The following is a 19,439-nucleotide window of genomic DNA, read 5'->3' as shown; positions in this document are numbered from 1 at the left end:
CAGCAGGCCACCAGGTGGGCATCTGGACACAGCTCCCGGGGGCGGCTCCCCTAGCTTCATCAGCCGCAGGCCAGGGCCGCCTCTAGGCTGGAGCTCCTGTGTCCTTGCAGGAGCTCAGTTTCTGGGCCCCAGTCTGTGAGCACAGGGACCTACAAAGCCGAGGTCCCTGAGGGGCACAGGACCTCAGGAGTATTCTCTACAGCCTTGCCCACCAGGACGGTCAAGGTGGCCACAAAGGCAGATACAGTCTTTTCACATCTCAGGCTCCAGGGTGGTGTGGGGGCAGCCGCCCTGGCCTTGGGTGGCAGAGCCGGATTGGATCACAGGACCGGCTGCTTTGCCCAGGAGCTGCGGTCAGCTCTAGACACAACGCAGCAGTCTGCACCCTCCTCTCCCTCCCCACATACTGATGATTTTCTATTATTTCTTCCTTTTGCTACAGGGAGTGGGCCGGTGCGTGGTGCTGGGTATCTCAGGCTTGGCCCCTGGCTCAGAGCTCGGACCGCCTGGTCACACCTAAGGACACACCTGCTCCTCACCTACCCCCCCCCCACTCCCCCTTTCAGGCTGTCTCTTGCCTGCCTTCCCTGCCGGCAGTTTGCAGAAGAGAGACAGATAACGTCTTCTGCAGGGCAGGAGGGATGTGAGCGACCCTCTGGGCTGGGTGTGGGAGTGCGTTGCTTCCGAGGTGACACCATGGTGAGCCTGAAAGGCATTTCAGAGTCCCTTCTGTCCCAGGGCCCGCAGCGCACCAGGCATTCTGAGAGGCCAGGGTGTGCTGCCTGATGCAGGGACTGCTTTTTATTTTTCCTCACTTAGAACAAAAGGTGACTGTTGTAACCGAAAGACAGACTCAAGAGAAGTGTTTTAAGCCCATGTCTTGGCTTAGAATGTTCAGTGAAGTTTAAGTTCAGAGCAGTCCTGCCAGTTAAATTACATTCTTTTTGACCTGATTGTTGCTGCCAAGGTGATCATGCACCCTGGGCCACCCTCACCTGCCATTGCTTACTTTCAGGGTTTGCGTGATGATGGATACTGTGGTTGCCTTCTACCCTGATGTGTGGTGTGCTGTCACCCCGGACCATCACGGGCTGGGGGCTGTGCTCCAATAACATAGATCCCATACCACATTTGACTGGGCAGAACTGCTTGCCCTTTAGAAATCATGTGGCATCTTGCTGGATCCGGGCCCCAGACTTGTCCTGGCCCTTCCTCTCACTTCTCACCCCTTTCCCCAGCAGGGCGGCAGGACTATGATCTCCTGGTGATTGGCGGGGGATCTGGCGGCCTGGCCTGTGCCAAGGAAGGTATGTGTCCTGTGCCCTGCGTCCTGCCAGTGTGGTTGGGCCTCCAAGTTTTCAGCCCCCCCCCCCCAACCCCCCCGAGAGGGCTGCATTGTTCTTGAAGCTGGGTGGAGAAGGCTCCCTGTGTGGCTATGCAGAGGGCATTATCTCTGTAGCTGGCCTGCCGGCCTTTGGGGTCCTACATCCAGAGTCACCCCAGGACCCTTGTCAGTGTGCCCTACTCCCTGCCACTCCCCAGTTGTCTGTGCAGCACCCAGTAGCCAGGATGGTATCCCGGGTCTTAGCCTGTTCTCCTGGGCTCCAGCACTGGGCCACATGGGATCTGCCCCCACCCATCTGACATGTCTCCCACCACCCACACCTTGCCCTCTTGTGCCGCTCCAGCCCCTCGCCGCCTTGGTGTTTTGCAGATTCTTCCTGAAGGTCTTTCTGGCCTTGCTTCTTGCCCTGGCTTTCTGCCCGGCCTGGTCTTCTGTTTCCCTGCCTGATTAGCTGGAGGGTTCACTCACCTTCCTTCAGTCTTTGCTGCTGAGATGGCCCTACTTAGAATGACAGCCTCACCATCTGGTCCCTGTCCCCAGCTCCACTGTCCTCATTCTTAGCCCTGGCATGTCCCGCAGAGATCACGGTTTGTTCTGCTGTCTGTGTCTTTCTCTCCTCAGCCTGACACCCAGAACAGCCGGGGGCACCCTAGGGTGCTCAGTAAAGATGTGTGGAATGAAAGGGCTGGCCCCAGAGGCATCCAGAGACCTAATGTTGCAGGTTGCCACTAATCTGGGTGGGAACAGACGCAGCATTTCCCTGGGGGCTCTACACTGTGTTGGAGGAACGCCTGGCGGCCTGCTTGCCTCTCTCAATGATAAGGAGGCAGATGTGGATGGGGGGGGGGAAGCCAGGGGAGAAATGGGGCCCCAACAAAAGGGAGTTGAGCAGGCACCCTGGCCATGAAATTCTAGCTCTCTGCCATCAGATCCTGGGTTTTTGGAATCACAGTCAGTCAGCATAAAGGAAATTTGCTGTCCACTGCTCTTCCCCCTAGGGGCAGAGGACGGTGCCGGCCTGTGGTGGGGGGCAGGAACCTGGGAAGTCTCCCAGCGGATATAGGGGCCCACAGAGGGACACGAGTCCTCATTCCACTGGGCTACAGAGCCACCGCGAGAAACAGGGGACAGACAGCCAGTTGTCCCAGCGATGTCCCTTGGAGCAGAAGAAAGCCCTAGATGTTGTGTCTACTCCGGTATCCAGAGACACATCTCCGCTAACCCGCAATAGTTCTCAAGTCTGTCTTTGCTTTTGTAACAGCGACATTCTCCCTGTGGATGATGGCGCTCTTCTACAGCATTCTTGAGCTATAATTGATGTAAAACAAACCAGACATGTTTAAAGTGGACGACTTGCTACGGTTTGACATATGCACACACTTGCGAAACCAAGTACCCCAGTCAAGCTGGCGAACATATCCATTACCCCTGTATTCACTTGCTGGGGCCGCTCTGGAGGTTGGAAGTCCGAGGTGAAGGTGCCAGCAGGGTTGTTTCTTCTGAGTCCTCTGTCCTTGGCTTGTAGATGGCCATGATTTCTAGTGTCCTCACAGGGTCTTTCCTCTGTGTCTGTGCCCCGATCTCATCTTTTTATATGCACACCAGTCAGATTGGAGTAGGGCCCATCTGTATGGCCGCATTCTAATTTAATCACCTCCATAAAGACCCTGTCTTCAAATAAGGTCACATTCTGAGGTTCTGGGGCTTTGGGCTTCAACAAGAATTTGGAGGGGATGTGACTCAGCTCATAACAAACCCCAGAGTTTCCTCAAACCTTGGGAGCCCCTGCCTGCCGCATCCCCAGACAGCCAACGATCTGTTTTCTCTCACTGCAGATTAGTTTGCATTTTTAAAATTTTGTATAAATGGAACCATGTAATATGTATTCTTACTTCTCTGGTTTTTTTCACGCAGCCTAATTGTTTTGAGATTCATCTGTGATGCTGTGTGTGTCCAGAGTTCATTCCCTTCTATCACTTCAGTATTCTGTTGTATGCATACACCACACTTTGTCTGTTCACCTGCAGGTGGACGTTTGGGTTGTTTGCAGTTTGGGGCTACTGTGAACGGTGCTGCTGTGAACATTTGTGGTTATGTCTTTGTGTGGATGTATGTTTTCAATTCTCTTGGATAAATCCCTAAAAGTAGAACAGCTAGGTCATGTAGTATCTCTCTTCTTTCAGTATTTTTTTCATTTATTTCCACAATCTTTTGTAGTTTTCAACATACAGCTTTTGTCAGATTTGTCTCTAAGTGTTTCATATGTTTTTTTAATAGCTTTTTTTAAAGATTTTATTTATTTATTTGACAGAGAGAGAGGCAGTGAGAGAGGGAACACAAGCAGGGGGAGTGGGAGAGGGAGAAGCAGACTTCCCGCTGAGCAGGGAGCCTGATGCGGGACTCGATCCCAGGACTCTGGGATCATGACCTAAGCCGATCATGACCTGAGCTGAAGGCAGATGCTTACTGACTGAGCCACCCAGGCGCCCCTGTTTTTTTTGTTTTTAAGATTTTATTCTTTTAAGTGATCTCTGCCCCCAGTGTGGTACTTGAACCCACAACCCCGAGATCAAGACTCTCACGCTCCCTCATTGGAGCCAGCCAGGTGCCCCAGCTTTACCCATTTTGAAATTGGGTTGTGTTTTTATTACTGAGTTACATGAGTTCACGTACATATGTTCCATACTCTTACGTAAATATAGTCTGGATACTAGACCCTTATCAGATACGTGATTTGCAAATACTTTCTTCCATTCCGTGGATTATCTTTTTACTTTCTTGATTGTGTTCTTTGCAGCACAAACGATTTTGATTTTGATAGAAGTCCAGTTTACCTGGTGTGTCTTTTGTTGCTATTCTTTTGGTGTCCGAGAAACAGTTGTCTAATGCAAGCTCACAAAGATGTATGCCTGTGTCTTCTCCGAAGACTTTTCCAGTTTCAGCCCTGACACTCAAGCCTCTGGTCCATTTCAAGTTCACTTAACAAATATGGTGCTAGGTAGTTGCCTTGGGGTTTGCAGAAGACATCTTGAACTTGTCATAGTCTGCCTGCAAGTGATAAGGTCCAATTCACACATAGTACCAAAACCATGTGGCCACACGTTTTACTTTGACGTGTTATAAGGCCCATAACACATTGTTATATTTTGTCTAAACAGTTACCTTCCAAAAAGATTAAACTAATGAGAAAAAAATCTTACAGATCTGCCTGTGTAATCACCATTTCTGGTGTTCTTTCCTTTGTATAGATCTGAGTTTGCATCTGGTATCATTTTTCTTCTGCCTGAAGGATATCCGTGAACATTTCTTGTAGTACGGCTCTAAGAGTAATGAATTCTTTCCGCTTTTGTATGTCTGAAGACATCTTTATCTTGCCTTTATTTTTTTAAAGTTATTTTCTCTGGGGGGGCGCCTGGATGGCTCAGTCGGTTAAGCATCCAACTCTTGATTTCAGCTCAGGTCATGATCTCAGGGTCGTGGGATCGCACCCCACATCGGGCTCCCTGCTCAGTGGGAAGCCTGCTTCTCCCTCTCCCACTCTGCACTCAGCAGGGAGTCTGCTTGGGATTCTCTCTCTCTCCCTCTCCCCCTCCCCCTGCTCAAGCACACACTTTCTCTCTCTCTCTTTCTCAAATAAGTAAATAAAATCTTAAAAATATATAATTTTCTCTAGGTGGAGAATTCAAGGTAGTTTTTCTTTTTTTCTTTCAGTACTTTAGAGATGTTGATGTTCTGGCTTCTCGCTGCATTGTTTCCGATGTCATGTGCTGCTCTTTTATCTCTGTTCCTTTGTTGTATGTCTTTTTTCTCTGGTGGTTTTCAGGATTTTCTCTTTTCATTGGTTTTGAGCAATTTAAAGAGGGTGCACCTTGGTGTAGTTCTTAATTATTTTTCTGCTAGAGTTCACTGAGTTTCCTGGGTCTGTGGATTTATCGTTCTCATCAAGCTGTGAGAATTTTCAACCGTTATTTCTTCAGGGAATTTTCCTGTCCTTCCTCTTCTCCTTCACTTTTGGAGACTTTAATCACACATGTATTAGGCTTCTCAAAGTCTCCCTTCAGCTCATGGGCGTTGTCTTCATTTTGGAGAGTTTCTATTCCTATGTTTCCAAATTCACTAATAGAAGATTCTGCAAAGTCTAATCTACCATTAATCCCACACAATATATTTTTCATCTCTTGTATTGTAATTTCATCTCTACAAATTGGACTTGGGTCCTTTCTTGTATCTTCCATGTTGCTCCTTAACTTTTTGAACATGTGGAATACGGTTACAATACTCGTTTTACTTCTTTTCTGCTAATTCTGTGTCAGTTCTTGGTCAGTTTCCATTGACTGATTATTTCTCTCTCGTGGCTTATCTTTTCCCACTCCTTTGCATGCCTGGTCATTTTTGATTGAATTCCAGACACTTTGAACTTTCCCTTGCTGGCTCCTGGATATTTTTAGATACCTGGATACATTTTTGAGTATGTTCTGGGATGCAGAGAAGAGAGTCTGAGTCTTTTGCATCTTCCATTTTAAGATTTGTTCAGTGGGTCTGGAGCTGTGCCCAGGCACTCTCAGTGACTGGGGTCTGACCTTAATACTTACCCAGCTCCCCAGGAATTAGATGTTTTCTCCAGTCTGACTTCTGGGAACAGGTACTATTCCCAGCCCTGCGTGAGCACTGTCTCCTCTATTAGTCTTTCTGGATGGTTCTTTCCTGGCCTCAGGTGGTTTCCTCACACACATGCACCGATCAGCTGTCTGGGGTTCTGTGCAGCTATCTCCTCCCTGGTCCTCTGTCCCGGGAGCTCTGGCTGCCTCAGTCTCTCCCCAGAATTCCAGCCGTCTCCTCAGCCAGGGAGTCCGGTGAACTCAGCCTGGGCCCCCTCCCCATGCTGCATCACCTTATTTGTTTCCTATCTTCCAAGAATCACTCTCCTTGGTCTTCTGATGTTCAGTTTCTTGAAAGCACCATTTTATGTCTTTCCCCTGGATTTTTGGTTGTCTCGGATGCAAGGATAAATCCAGTACCTGTCGCCCCATCGTGGTCAGCTGTGGGAGACCGACGCTGGCATGTTTGAAGAGTCCCTTTGGCTGGAGTTTTTAAAACAAGCCCTGCAATCCCATTATTGGTCAGTTGAGCAAAATGGATTTTTACGTGAAGGCTTCTAAAACTTTGTTCTGATCTTGGTCAGTAGCCATGAATCAAGTGTGTTCTGTAGTATGTCAGACACTCACGGGTCACGATGTTTAAGTCGGGCATGCCCTCGGGCAGTCAAGTCTAGAGCCCAGGTTGGCAGTGCAGCTCCCCAGGCAAGCCAAGGGGAAGCCCCGCGATTAGCCCTGGCTAATTGGTGACAGGGTCAGCACCTGGGACTCGTGGCCCTGGGAGGAACCCACTGACAGCCAGTGGGGGAGGCCAGGAGACTCCAGGCAGGAGGTGGCAGTTTGGAGCCCAGGTCTCCCTCCCCCTGTGGGGGCTGGCTGACCCTGGACCTGCCATTTGACTTCGGAGCTTCCAGTTCCTTACCCTGAGAATGAGGCTGCAAATGCCCACAAGAGTAGACCTTGGGTGGAAGCTCCCCACCATGTCCAGTGGGGAACAGAGGAGGTGAGCGAGTCCACTGGGAGGGCTTGGGGAGAGAGCCAGGGGAAGCTCCAAGGCTGGGGCCTCTTTTGGGGAGTGGGTGCTCCTGTGACACGTGCTAGTATGTGCCAGGTGGGCACTAGGCTCATGCTGAATGTCTGGGCTGGAACCGGGTGCGGCAGGAGGCAGGGGTGAGGGGTGCTGGGCCCAGGGTGGCTGTAGTGGGCTTGTGAAGGAGGGTGGGCGTCCCACCAGGTCCTGGCACTGTGGTGGGTGGGGTGAAGGCTGCAGTCAAGAAGAGGCCCGAGGGTGCCCACCTGTGGGCAGCACAACTGTGTGGTGGCAGACAGGTGGGGAGACTGGGGGCAGAGCTGGTGGGCACCTCCTTCCTTGCCTTCGTCTGGTCCTCAGCCTCAGCCCCTAAGCAGCTCCCCACCTGCCCACTCCTCTTGTCGTTCCAGCTGCTCAGCTGGGAAAGAAGGTGGCTGTGGTAGACTACGTGGAGCCTTCCCCCCAAGGTAGGTAGCCCCGGATGGGAGCCATCTGTCTTGGGGGAGCAGGAGGATGGGGGCCTGGTTCACATATAGGGGCAGCGGCTGAACCTAGAACCATTTACCACTGTTGGCCAGGCTCTCTGGCGAGTGTCCTCCTTGGCAAGTCAGCTGCCATTAGTTTAAAGTTCTTCATTCTTATTTAAAGACAACACAGACTACAACTATAGAGAGTAAATTCCCAGGGCAGGGTTCACCTGGAGCATACAAACAACAACTTAAAGGACTCTTTTTTTTTTTTTTAAAGATTTTATTTATTTATTTGAGAGATAGAGTTAGTGAGCAAGAGAGAAGCTGGCTCCCTTGCTGAGCAGGGAGCCTGATGCAGGGCTTGATCCCAAGACCCTGGGATCATGACCTGAGCCAAAGGCAGACCCTAACCTACTGAGCCACCCAGGTGCCCCAACTTAAAGGACTCTTAGACAACTGTAGAGGACCAGGAGGGCCTTCCAGTCCCCTGAATATAAATCTAAACATGCTCTTCCCAACATGTCAGGTACCAGGTGGGGCCTCGGCGGCACGTGTGTGAATGTTGGCTGCATCCCCAAGAAGCTGATGCATCAGGCAGCGCTGCTGGGGGGCATGATCCAAGATGCCCCCCACTACGGCTGGGCCATCCAGCCGGTCCTGCATGACTGGTGAGGAGCCCACCCACTCCCAGTGCCTCTGTGCTCCTCACGGGTGGGGGGAGGCTTACTGCCCCATTAACCCTCACAGGAGCGAGCTACCAGACAGGGGCGCTCATCCAGGGGCCACCCCCTCCCCAACATTCGGCAAAGTCTGGAGACATTTTTGGTTATCACCACTGGTTGGGGTGGGGGGCTGCTGCACCCGCAGAAAGGACAGTCTGGCCCCAGAGGCCACTAGTGGGAGGTGAGAAACCGATTTGGCTTCCACAGGTGGCCCCTGGTCTGCTCTGAGCCGCACACGGGCCCCTCCGTGGTTCTCAGATGACCTAGACTCAGGGCCACTGCTGTGTCCTGATGGCTGTGGCCCGCAGAGACAGTGGCCGGGGGCATAGGTGTCACATTTTTCCACCTTTAGAATCACCTTGTTTCTTGGGATTTCTGCCAACTCGCTATTTGCATCTACTCATCGGTTGTGGGACTCTGCAGTTCATGCTTCTGTGGTGGTTTCTGACATGTCTTGGTGTGTGTTAATAGGAGGACGATGGCAGAGGCCGTGCAGAACCACGTGAAGTCCCTGAACTGGGGGCACCGGGTCCAGCTGCAGGATAGGTACTGAGGCCTCGTGCGGCCCTCCCCCCTTCTCTGGGGACATTTCCTCCCTTGGCAGGCACTTTCTCACTAGAGGCTTGGCAGTGATAAGACCAGAAGTCCCTGCCCGTGGGGTGGGGTGCACACATGCAGAAGGAAGGCCGCCCTGCAAGCTCGCACCTGCAGAGCCTGGAGTAGCAGGGGCTGAGGGGCATGTTGGCAGGACAGCCGGGGCCTGGGTCTGCACCAGGGAGGAGGCATGCTCGGGGCTGGCGCTGGGGAGTCCAAGGGCCAGAGCATGGAGGCACAGAGAGGGCCATCCCAGTGCCCAGTGCCTTCCTCGAGGCAGGTGACCTTTCTCCTGTCAGGGTCAACCACCGTGATGTGGTCAGAGCCGAGTGAGCTCCATGTTGCTGTTGTAAAGAGGATGCCCGGGCACCACCCTGTGAAGCCCACACCTCACCTCTCATCTCCAGGCTCCCACACCCTGAACCCCACACCTCACCACCCACCTCCAGGCTCCCTGGGCATGTATGAAGGCACCTGGTGTTGTCTGCTGAAGCAAATGTACAACATAATCATTCCAGCCTGAAGCTGCCAGGTCCCATCAGCCCTTTGGGGTTCCCCAACCTGGTTACCAACTCAAAGCATCCTCCCTGAGGAGCTGCTACCAGAAGGAGAGGTGCTCAAAACTGCACTCGACTCTGGCGAGGCTTCGCTTCCTGGCCCTATAGCTCCACCCTTTGCCCATGGAGGTAATGGAGGGCACAGTGTGCCCTCAGAGGTCTGGTGGCTCTCATCTGAGCCCTATTTGCTTGTCTCCGAGGAGTCTTCCTGGGGCTGTACAGTACACAAGTGTTTTGTGCCCATGAAACCCAGGATAGCTGAGCCAGGGAAGCTGGCCCACATGCCCATCCCGGGTGTCCCCAGGGGTGCCCCCCTCAGGGAGGTAAGCTGCGTCCTGTCACTTTTCCTCTCTGTGGGGCTCAGTCTTCCCTGGGGCAGTTTGCTGGAAGCACAGGGCTCTGCCCTCCTTCCTGCTAGCCCCAGGCAGCTCCCAGGCAAGTGCCAAACAGGCCCGAATGATCCCACCTTCTGGAGGTGCCCCCAGAAGGAAGCCAGTGCAGAACTTGTGTCTGTGTCATCTGGCTGTTACTGGGCTGTGGGGGTGAGTGAGGACTCGGTTCTTACAGCTCAGGCGGCACATGGAGGTGCAGGCCTCGCTTGTGGGGAGGATGTCAAATCAAGGAGGTGGTGAAGCCTTACCAAAAGCGCCAAGAACCCGCCACTACAGAGTGGCCTTCATTATCAGAAGGTGTGGATCATTTGTGCACACCCTGCACCTGACCACCCTTTTGTCTTCATCATACCTGTTTTCCAGCCTTATGGTCCCCTAAAGGCAGGGGGTGATGCCTATCTGGTGGGCACCCTCCCTTGTCAGCAGGAAGTTGGTCATTTGGGTGGCGGGGGTAACTGGGTGCAGGCGGGGGTGGGGGGCGTCTCTGCTTCCTGCTGGAATGTGCCCAGGTGACAAGGAGGGACCCTGGGGAGACCCAGCCACTTCTGTCATCACACACCGGGGCTGTACTTGGGCTCTCGGGGCCATCCCGAGCTGGCTTCTGTCCTGGCAGCTTCAGGGAGCCCGGCCCTCCTCCCCCTGCACACCTCCCAGTGCCCCTCTCCACTCGCCCCTTGCTCCGCCTGGGTTGGGGGCAGGGGGCTGTGGGCCCAAGCTTTCCTTTTAGCCATCCGCTCCCTCTTTAATCCCATAGGTGATGTCTAATTTGCAGTGGAAATATTTGACAATCTTAATTGTTTTTTTGCAGAAAAGTCAAGTACTTTAACATCAAGGCCGGCTTTGTCAATGAGCACACGGTTTGCGGTGTCGCTAAAGATGGGAAAGAGGTGAGTGCCCAGCTCTCCCAAGTGGCTCCTCTCGCATGGTCCTGACCCTTCCAGTGACTCCAGACTTGTTCGACCTCAGTGCTCTTCTCAGTAATAAGCGCTGCTGGAATTGACCGGCGATCCCTCTGAGGCTGGTTGTGATTCTCTGCGAGTGATGAAACGCCATCACTGAGATGCACGTGGCGCCAGGCTGTCCGCTGCGCCGGGCAACAGGGCAGGTGCTCCTACCCCCGCAGAGTTTTACGGGATTGAGGGAGATGAGACACCTGCAGGGCGCTCTGTAAACCGTGGGATGCTTGGAGTTAGAATGTCTCCCTGCCCTCTTCTGCTGGGCCCCCTCCTGGCTCGAGGAGCCGTGACAGGCTCCCAGCTCCAGGGGGCCTCTGAGCTCCTGGCTGGAGGGTCCACACTGCAGGGCAGGAGCTGTGATTAGAAAGCGTGGGTCTCTCCTGGGAACCTGTGCTGACCTGCCTGACCACAGCTTCCTTGGTTTATTCTCAGACTCTGCTTTCAGCTGAGCACATCGTCATAGCTACTGGAGGGCGGCCGAGGTACCCCACTCACGTGAGTATCCCCACCACACAGCCTTCCCTCGCACCCCAGGTACGTTCACGGTCTCCCAGCTTACACTTCCCACACCAGTGGCACCCCCACTTTTTCTTTTCCTAAAAAAAAAGAAGTTTTTTCTATATTGACTCTGATCACTTTCTAATGCTCTCTCAACTGCGTTCTATGGAAGCAGGCCGACAGGGACCCCCACATCTCCTCACTCTTCACGTGGCTCTAGGACACCCCTGCCCCTGGTCTCCTTTATCTCTCTTTGCTGATTCTTCCTTTTTTCCTCAGCCTCAAGGTGTTGGAACATCCAGGACTTAAGTCTCTTCTTCCTGCCCCCACCCCAAATCATGACATAAGATTCTCATACCATAAAATGCACCCCTTTAAAGGGTATGATTCGGGGGAGGTTTAGTTTATTCAGAGTTGTGCAACCGTCAGTCTCCACTACCTAACTCCAGAACATTTTCATGCCCCAAATGAAATCCTGTCCCGTGAGTGGTCACTCCGTTCCTGGCTCCCCAGCTCCTGGTGACCACTAGCCTGTTTTCCGTCTCTGTGGATTTGCCCATTCTGGGCACTTCACATAAATGAAATCAGACAACATGTGGCCTTTGTGCCCGGCTTCCTGCACTCAGCAGAAGGTTGTCAAGGTTCATCCACATGGTAGCCTGTGTCAGAGCTTCATTCCTTTTTATGCCTGAATAATGAACCATTGTGTGGCTGGACCATATTTTGTTTGCCCACTTGTCCGTTGATGGGCATCTGAGTTGTTTGCACTTTGAGCTGTTGTGAATAATGCTGCTGTGAACATCAAAAACTTGTGCACAAGTTTTTCCATGGACTTAAGTTTTCACTTCTCTTGGCTCTATACCTAGGAATGGAGTTGACGGGTCATAGGGTAACTCAGTTTTTAACCTTTTGAAGAGCCAGCAGCCTGTTTTCCAAAGCGGCTGCACCATTTTGTGTACCTCACCCCCTCCAATGACGTGTCAAGGTCATACTTCCCTGGTTCTTCACATTTCATAATTTTTTTTGGTTGTTGAGAAATGAACATTTCAAATAAAGTAATACGTTAACTCTGGAAATCAGAATCTGTCTCCACCGTAGGATTTTGTTCATTGCTATTGTATGTCGTGTGGTTTTCTGAAGCAATTTTGTAAAGTCTGTATTCTTTCTCAGGGGTGGCCACTGAGGTCTCTGCTCAGTTTGCTTAGTGGTCAGCTAGTAACTAGACAGAGATTTCCTGAAACACCTGGAGAAACGGCCCAGTCTTTGCTGACGGATTCTGTAGGCATTTGGGGGCATGCTTTGGGCAGTCAGCCAGGCGCCGGAAACTTTGCCTTAGCCCTCACTTCCTACCTGTGCCGGGCCTCGAGGTCAGCCAGAGGGGAGAGCTCAGGCTGTCTGGGGCCTTTCCCTGGGTGTGTGTGTGTGCCGCCCAGGGCCTACACCTGGCCTTCTAGGTCCCCGGGAATATGCAGGAGCTTTTCAAAGCCCCTGTGGACAGCTCACTCCTTGGCTTTCCTTTTATTTATTTATTTTTTTAAAGATTTTATTTATTTATGTGTCAGAGAGAGAGCACAAGCAGGGGAGGTGGCAGGCAGAGGGAGTGGGAGAGGGAGAAGCAGGCTTCCTACTGAGCAAGGAGCCCCATGCAGGACTTGATCCCAGGACCCCAAGATCATGACCCAAGCCAAAGGCAGACGCTTAACCAGCTGAGCCACCCAGCCATCCCTGGCTTTTCCTTTTAAGTTTTTGGTGGTGTGTTGTTTGCTTCAGCTGTTATCCATTGGTTCGGGCAGCCGTGGCATCAGTCACTGGGCAGATCCTCCTCTGAGAGAGGCTTCTGGCCCTGGGCCAGGTCAAGTGAGGTTGAAGACAAGCCTTTTGAGTGGGGTCTTCTGGGGAAACCCCAGCCAGGTCAATCGACAACTGTTTCTTGGGAGGGAGCTTTGCAAGGGCTCCGACTCGGCTCGGCTCTGCTCTCCCTGCTGTGTTTCTTAAGTCGCTCATCGTCGCTTAAGGTTGCCACTGTGCTGAGGGATAGGGCTAGAGTCTGTTACAACTTCACAAAACTCACTGTCCGTACCAAGTTTCAGCCATTTTTCTTGACTAAACGTTCCCTGTGTTGCTGCAAGCTTTTGATTAATTTCCAGAGTTCTCAAAAAGTTGAATCTGACTGTTTTTGCTAGTTGTCTGGCTGTTTTTATGGAAGGGTGAACATTGGGAGGTCCTCGCGCCACCGTTTTTTGCCAGCATCCCCTCCCCCATCTGCTGTGAGGGTGCTTCTCTGCCCTCATTCCCATGAGGCAGGTGGAGCTAAGGAAGGGGGCCGTACGGTCAAGGTAGTGGAGAGGGGGATGGGAGGCAGGAAGGGGCTTGGCCAAGGCCACATCCTCGTGGGTCTCCCAGGGGCCCTGGGAAGCAGATGGCACAAGCCCTGAGCCTCCACATGGGCTGCAGCGAAGTGCATGAGGCCCACAGACTCCCTGGGCCTGGAGGCCACTTCTGCCTCCTAGTTAGACCGACAGAGCACAGACGGAGCAGATGGAGGAAGAACAAGGGAGCAGTTCTGTTTCTCCCCAGATGCCCAAATCCCAAGCCTCCATCTTCGGTTCTGTGCTTTCTCTGGAAATGGGGAACAGAGGGGGCATGGGGAAAATGCATACCTCCAGTCCTCAGAGGAGCACCATGCCTCCCTCCGGCTGTCAGGCCCTCAAGAGCAGCCTCCGGAGGGGACAGGTGGCTTGTGCACAAAGGGGGCCCTTGGGTGGGTTACATGGCTCTGTAGGGTGGTGGGGTGCTGTTGTTCAAGGGAGGAAAGGAGGGCGACCATTAGTGACCCCTCACCCTTCAGCCAGGCCTACGTTGGTTCTGCATAAAGCCCCTGAAGGCCACAGTCAGCTCCCAGGAGCTGGGCGGTCATCTGGGACAGACCGACTTATGTGCCCACGCCAGGGTGCCCTGCAGAAGCGACAGGCCTGGCCCCAGCCTGCTGGACCTCGGCTAGGCGGCTGCCATGTGTCCCCCGGCCAGAGGGGGATAGAGCAGGAGTTATCTGGCCCATGGGGAGGCAGCCGTCCCACCGCCCACCCCCGCCACCCCCTCCCTGGGGGCCTGCCAAGACTCACTTGTGTTTTAGTTCCTTTGATTTCTAGACCTTTTGGTTTTCTTTACACAAACCCGAGAAATTCCTGGCTTTATTTTTATTGCCGATTAGAATCATAAACTGTTTGCAATCCGCTTCCTCTCCACCCGCACATCTTGCTCTTCTTACTCTCGTGGGCCACTGAGGGGACACGGGTCCTTGTCTCCCCCGCCTGCTCAGCGGCCCCTCCTCAGGCTCCGCTGGGGATGCCCAGGAGCGTCCAGCCTTCAGCCCCGTGCCCTTGGGTCCAGCCTGCCCCTCCACACCCTGCGTCACTGCTCCCCGCCTGTCCTCCCTCGGCCCAGCATCTGGATCAAGGGGAAGGCCCTGGAGAGCAGGGAGGAAAAAGCTGCGGGCCACGCGCCGGCTCCCCAACCACCTTGCACAGCCAGGGAGTGCTGGGTGTTTTGCCCAGGAAGGTAGATGGTGCACCAAGTCAGATATAGCCAGGTCACCTGTCCCTAGAGGCCACAACCTGAAGAACAGTGTGTGGAGCAAGGAAGCGCACCCATGGGTGGGCTGGGGGTGGTTCTGCTTGAGTTGTGTCTACAGAATGGTCATCCTCTTTGGGGGAAGTCTCTGGAGACAGGCCAAGTGATGCTCTTTTCACATTGATCCTTTTTTTTTCTGAATAGATTGAAGGTGCCTTGGAATATGGAATTACAAGTGACGACATCTTCTGGCTGAAGGAATCCCCTGGAAAAACGTAAGACCCGACGTGTGCCTTAATGGAGAGCCTCTTGTTCACCATTGCAAACATCAGAACCATTCAGAACCACATGTTGGTCCTCTCTCCCTAGTGCATTCTTTCCTGTCTACATGAAAGAAGGACAGAGAGCCCGGTGCTTGGGCCCCTTGGTGGGGCTGTTGACTGTCTTGGAAGTGATGACCCATGTATTACAAAATTCATCAGCCGCTATCTAGGGGCGGTGGTTTTCAAACAGGGTTCCCAGAGCCCCAGGGTTCCAGTGGGTTCTGTCAGGGACATCACGGAGGGAGGACATTCAAGGGGGAGAAAGTAAGGCCAAGTCCTCAGGGAAAGCCGTTGGCCTCTCCGCAGGCCTTGATTAAACATCCCCTTTCCTCTGGTTTGAACCTTGGGCTTCTCTGAAATGCAGCAAAGCCTCCGAAGTTTTCAGAAACTGTAACCCAGGAAATGAGACGTGCAGTGTGTGAGCAGTTTTACACTCCCTGAGCGGGTGTTCAGGCACCAAATGTATTTCTTGTACCCACAGAGCAGGCTGTTGGGGGGTTCCAGGTCTAGACAGGCCCTGCAAGTGGCGTCTGGGGGACGCAGGGACTGGAAAGGCCACCAGAGGGCAACAGAGGCTTGGTCGTCAGTGGGCTCTTAGCTGCCTTGGGACTTGCGTTTGAGAAAATAGAGGTGGAGAAGTGTGCCAGGGTGGGTGGGCGTGTGCGTGAACGGGCACCCCTGTGCTCTCCTTATCACTGTTTCCCACTTCCTGAGGCATCTCTGGTCGGGGTCGGGGCTTGATTCCCTTGAATGGATGTGGTGTAGTTGATCTTTCCACGACTCCCAAGCATCTCAGTAGGCTCTTTTTGTCGGCATTATGAAATGCTGCAGCGAAAACCTTTGGTGTGCATCTTACCTACTGTCAGAATGCTTCTCGTGTGTTCTACATACCTGTCAGGGGGGTTTCCTACAAGCCAAGAACGCCGGTACAGGGCTTTACACATGTTGCTAGCAGGTGCTCCCTCCTGGTGGGCTGCCCCGTGTTCCCGGCGCACCCCTGCCTGCCCCCCCTCCCCCTAACTGGGCCAGGCCATCGGCTTTTTCACGAGCCATAAAACAGGAAGGAGCCTCTCCTCCTGCTTCTGCGGGGGTGAACGCCAGTTGTTTCTGCCCAAGGTGTGTGTGGTCCCTCCAGTGACTGTGGTCAAGCTCACCCAGGCTTGGATCCCTCTGTCGCGTTCCTCTGGCTCTCCAGGCTGTGGTTTCTCCTTTTACTCGGTGATATTATTTCATACAGAAGTTTGTAATTTTCACACTGTGACATTGATCACTTTTTTCCTTTATGCTGAAATATCTGGGTTATCTATTCTTCTATCTTTAGCTAGCTAATGGGTTAAATGTGACCTGATTCTATTTGCACTTGCTATTACTAGTCATCATTTCGTGTATTTACTAGCCATTTAGAACTGAGTGTGTCTGTGAACGTGTGAGTGTGTGTTGTCAGCTTGGTCCGTGGCCCACTTTCTATCTGGTTTTTCTTTTTTCTTATCTGTTCCTTATCTTCCAGCTGGTTCGCGTTCTAGGGCTGTGATCCCAGGCCATTTCTATTGCACGTTTTCTTGGCTTGTCATGTCATTTCACTTGCGTGATGTACAAATGGTTTTTTTTCTTATTTTTTTTAACCTACCTTAGATCTCTTTTTACACTTAATAGCTTTTAGATTTATTGCATGTTCAGGAAGGCCTGCTCCACCCCCAAGATTGTTTTTGAAAAAGAGCCTCTGTATTTTCCTTTAGGGTTTCCACAAGTCAGATTTTCCTTTGCGTCCTCGGGGTGTTTGCTGTTCATCTTTGGTGTGGTGTGGTATGGTGTGGCGTGGTGTGGCATGGTGTCGTATGGTGTAGCATGGTGTGGTATGGTGTGGCGTGGTGTGGCATGGTGTGGTATGGTGTGGCATGGTGTGGTATGGTGTGGCGTGGTGTGGCATGGTGTGGTATGGTGTGGCGGGGTATGGTGTGGTGTAGCGGGGCATGCTGTGGTATGGCATGGCATGTCGTGGCGTGGCGTGATGTGGCATGTGGTGCGGCATGGCGTGAAGGGGGCTGGGCTGCCAGGGTCCCTGTGTTGCTGACCAGCAGCCCCGCGAGCCAGTCTGGAAGCTCAGTCCCCGAGTGGAGTCCAGTCCTGCTCTGGCTTCTGACTCCGACTTTCCTGTATCACTGGTCCAAGTGCCTGGCACTGGCTTCAGATCTTAGTTTTCTTTTGCACTGACCCCTCTGGGTGGGATGTAGACCCATTTTGCCGGCCTCTCTGTAGTGGTCCTCTGGACCCGTGGTTCAGACAGCCTCGAATGTGCAGCTGCCTCGGAGGCCAGCTCACCGCCGGAGCTTGTGTCCTGTGTGAGGCCCTGTGAGCTTCAGTCATCTCGGCCTCTAACCGAAGGCCAGCGTTTTCTGAATCCTGGTCTTTTGTCAAATTTGTTCCTATGTATTCTGTCAGTTTCCTTTGTTTGCTGTTTTCCCATTACACGTTAAAAGCAGCGTCTCAGTGTCCAGAAAGGGGTCGGTTTCTAGCGATTGTCTCTTGGACCACTGCTCACGGGAGGCTGGGTGTGTGTGTGGAGGCTGAGAAGGGCGGGAGGCCCAGGCGTGCTGGGTGCCGCCGGTGCTCAGCGCAGTGGCCCAGGGCTGGGCCCCTCCTCCTCCGCGACCGTGTGTTGGGGCAGCGGCCTGCTCGGCCGGGAAGACACCACCCCAGATCTTTCGGTCAGGAAAGAAAGTGCTGTGTTTATTTTTTTCAGGAAAAAAACATTTAGAAGATTTTTTTTTAAAAAAAAGCTCTTTCGTTTAGAAGGAATCTAGGTATGTTATTGTTTAAGAAAAAAAGTGTTTGCAATGTATCAGTCACCCGTTTCTCGTTCTGAGCATGATTTATGTGAGGAAATGGTTTTTTTTAAAAATTAAGCTGGAGATATATCCCTGTACGATGCTTCTGTGAAAATGTGGCTTTTGTCCGGTGCTGTTAATGCAAGTTGTAACAGTGTGATATGGGAGGCAGTGTTTACATGCTGCATTCCTCTGCTGTAGTCAAAATAAGCCCGGAGGGTCTACAGTAGCATTTCTGTATTTTATCAGCTTGGGCTGGGGCTGAGAGGGAGGCCTCCGCTCACACTTGGAGGGGCTGTTTCTGCCAGATTTATTTGCCTTATAAATATTCCCTGTGTTTATTTTAACTCGCCTTTAAAATGGAGCTGAAATTAATATGGACCTGAGGGCTGCCCCCCGGCCCTGTAGTGCCTCCCGCAGCCGGTGGGGGGGGGGATCTCTGCTCAGTGCCATGGGAGGCACAGCCAGTGCTGGAGGGCACCCAGCGAGCTGGCCTCCGTCTGCAGCGGCTGCGGTCCCCGCCGGCCAGCTCCTCACAGCCCGTCCGAGGCTCCGCGTCCCTTGTGCATTCTTTCTCCCTGCATCCCTCCCCGTGCTGGGGCATGGGCAGTATCCAAGACCTTTCAGGGTGCATCCGAGTTGGGCACAGTGACCAGTAGCCCTTAGTGGGGCCTGCGGCCCTTCAGCCTTCCGTGGTTGTTCCACGGCTTTGTCCCCTCAAGGCATGGACCCCGGTGGCCACAGAGGTGTTCAGCCTCACAGACATGTCTTTACTCGAATCCAGGTCTGGGGAGCCCAGGGCTAGCCAGGTGGCAGAGAGGGCACGATGAAGCCCAAGCCCAGCTGGTGGGAAGAATGAAACAGCCTTCACAACACAGCTGGGTGCCCGGCTTGGCACCCCGGAGGTAACAGATCACATGTGGAAACTTCCACCATATGCAGCGCGAGCTCCCAAGTCTGCGAGCAGGGGCCCGGGGGCGCCCTGGTGGCCCAGACCCTCGGAGCCACACCCTTGGCCTGAGGTGGGACCATGAGATTGGCATCTACTCAGCCTCGGCCTCCCGAATGCCAGCTTTGTATCTGGCTTGTTCAGCATTTCTGTTGTTCTTGCTTCTTCCTTTTTCTGTGTAATCCAGGGCAGGTTGAAGAAGTGAGGAGGATTCTGGGGGAAAAACAGAGTCCCCTGGGCAGGTAGCAGGAGCCCCTTCGGAAGGAACGGTCAGGGGGATAATGGTCACTTCCAGGAACTATTGACCACCAGTGGAGAAAATGGGGGGGCAGAGGAAGTGCACTGCCCTGCACGGGGAGGCTTAGAGATGGCGTGCAGCCCTGCCTGTCCCAGATGTCCAGCCCAGCAGCTTCCTGGCAGATGGAGGAAGGGTGGAAGGGAGAAAGGTGGGCCAACTCCCCACAGTGCCTTTAGGGAGGCAGGCCCTGGGGTATCTGGCCCTGCCTTTGATCCCACAGCCTGGTGATATTGGCTCACTCAGCTGGAGGGCTACCTCCTCTTCCAGGCCTTCTGGACCTGGGCATCCTGGCTGGGACTTGGGCCTGGCCTTCCA

General features: G+C 53.2%; 1 protein-coding gene across 5 annotated transcripts in view; it reads left to right on the top strand.

Moving 5' to 3' along the window:
- TXNRD2 (thioredoxin reductase 2) overlaps positions 1 to 19,439 on the top strand; it is a 48,278-nt gene that overhangs the window by 2,499 nt on the left and 26,340 nt on the right. For 2 of the 5 annotated variants that reach the window (XM_073889706.1, XM_073889708.1), the window contains exons 2-8: positions 1,239 to 1,307; positions 7,381 to 7,437; positions 7,967 to 8,108; positions 8,634 to 8,708; positions 10,514 to 10,592; positions 11,094 to 11,156; positions 14,934 to 15,004. In XM_073889706.1, the coding sequence (XP_073745807.1) occupies positions 8,026 to 8,108; positions 8,634 to 8,708; positions 10,514 to 10,592; positions 11,094 to 11,156; positions 14,934 to 15,004 (371 nt within the window). In that variant the 5' untranslated portion in view covers positions 1,239 to 1,307; positions 7,381 to 7,437; positions 7,967 to 8,025. Of the gene's footprint in view, positions 1 to 1,238; positions 1,308 to 7,380; positions 7,438 to 7,966; positions 8,131 to 8,633; positions 8,709 to 9,877; positions 10,003 to 10,513; positions 10,593 to 11,093; positions 11,157 to 14,933; positions 15,005 to 19,439 lie in introns of those variants that run through there. The other 3 variants (XM_073889707.1, XM_073889710.1, XM_073889709.1) reach the window with 3 other exon arrangements.

The sequence above is a fragment of the Callorhinus ursinus genome, unplaced genomic scaffold (genome assembly GCF_003265705.2).
Source record: "Callorhinus ursinus isolate GAN/ISIS: 27379988/994484 unplaced genomic scaffold, GSC_fseal_2.0 scaffold115, whole genome shotgun sequence".
Taxonomy (NCBI): Eukaryota; Metazoa; Chordata; class Mammalia; order Carnivora; family Otariidae; genus Callorhinus; species Callorhinus ursinus.
The sequence above is the reverse complement of the archived record's forward strand: the minus strand, read 5'-3'. Positions and strand labels throughout refer to the sequence as shown.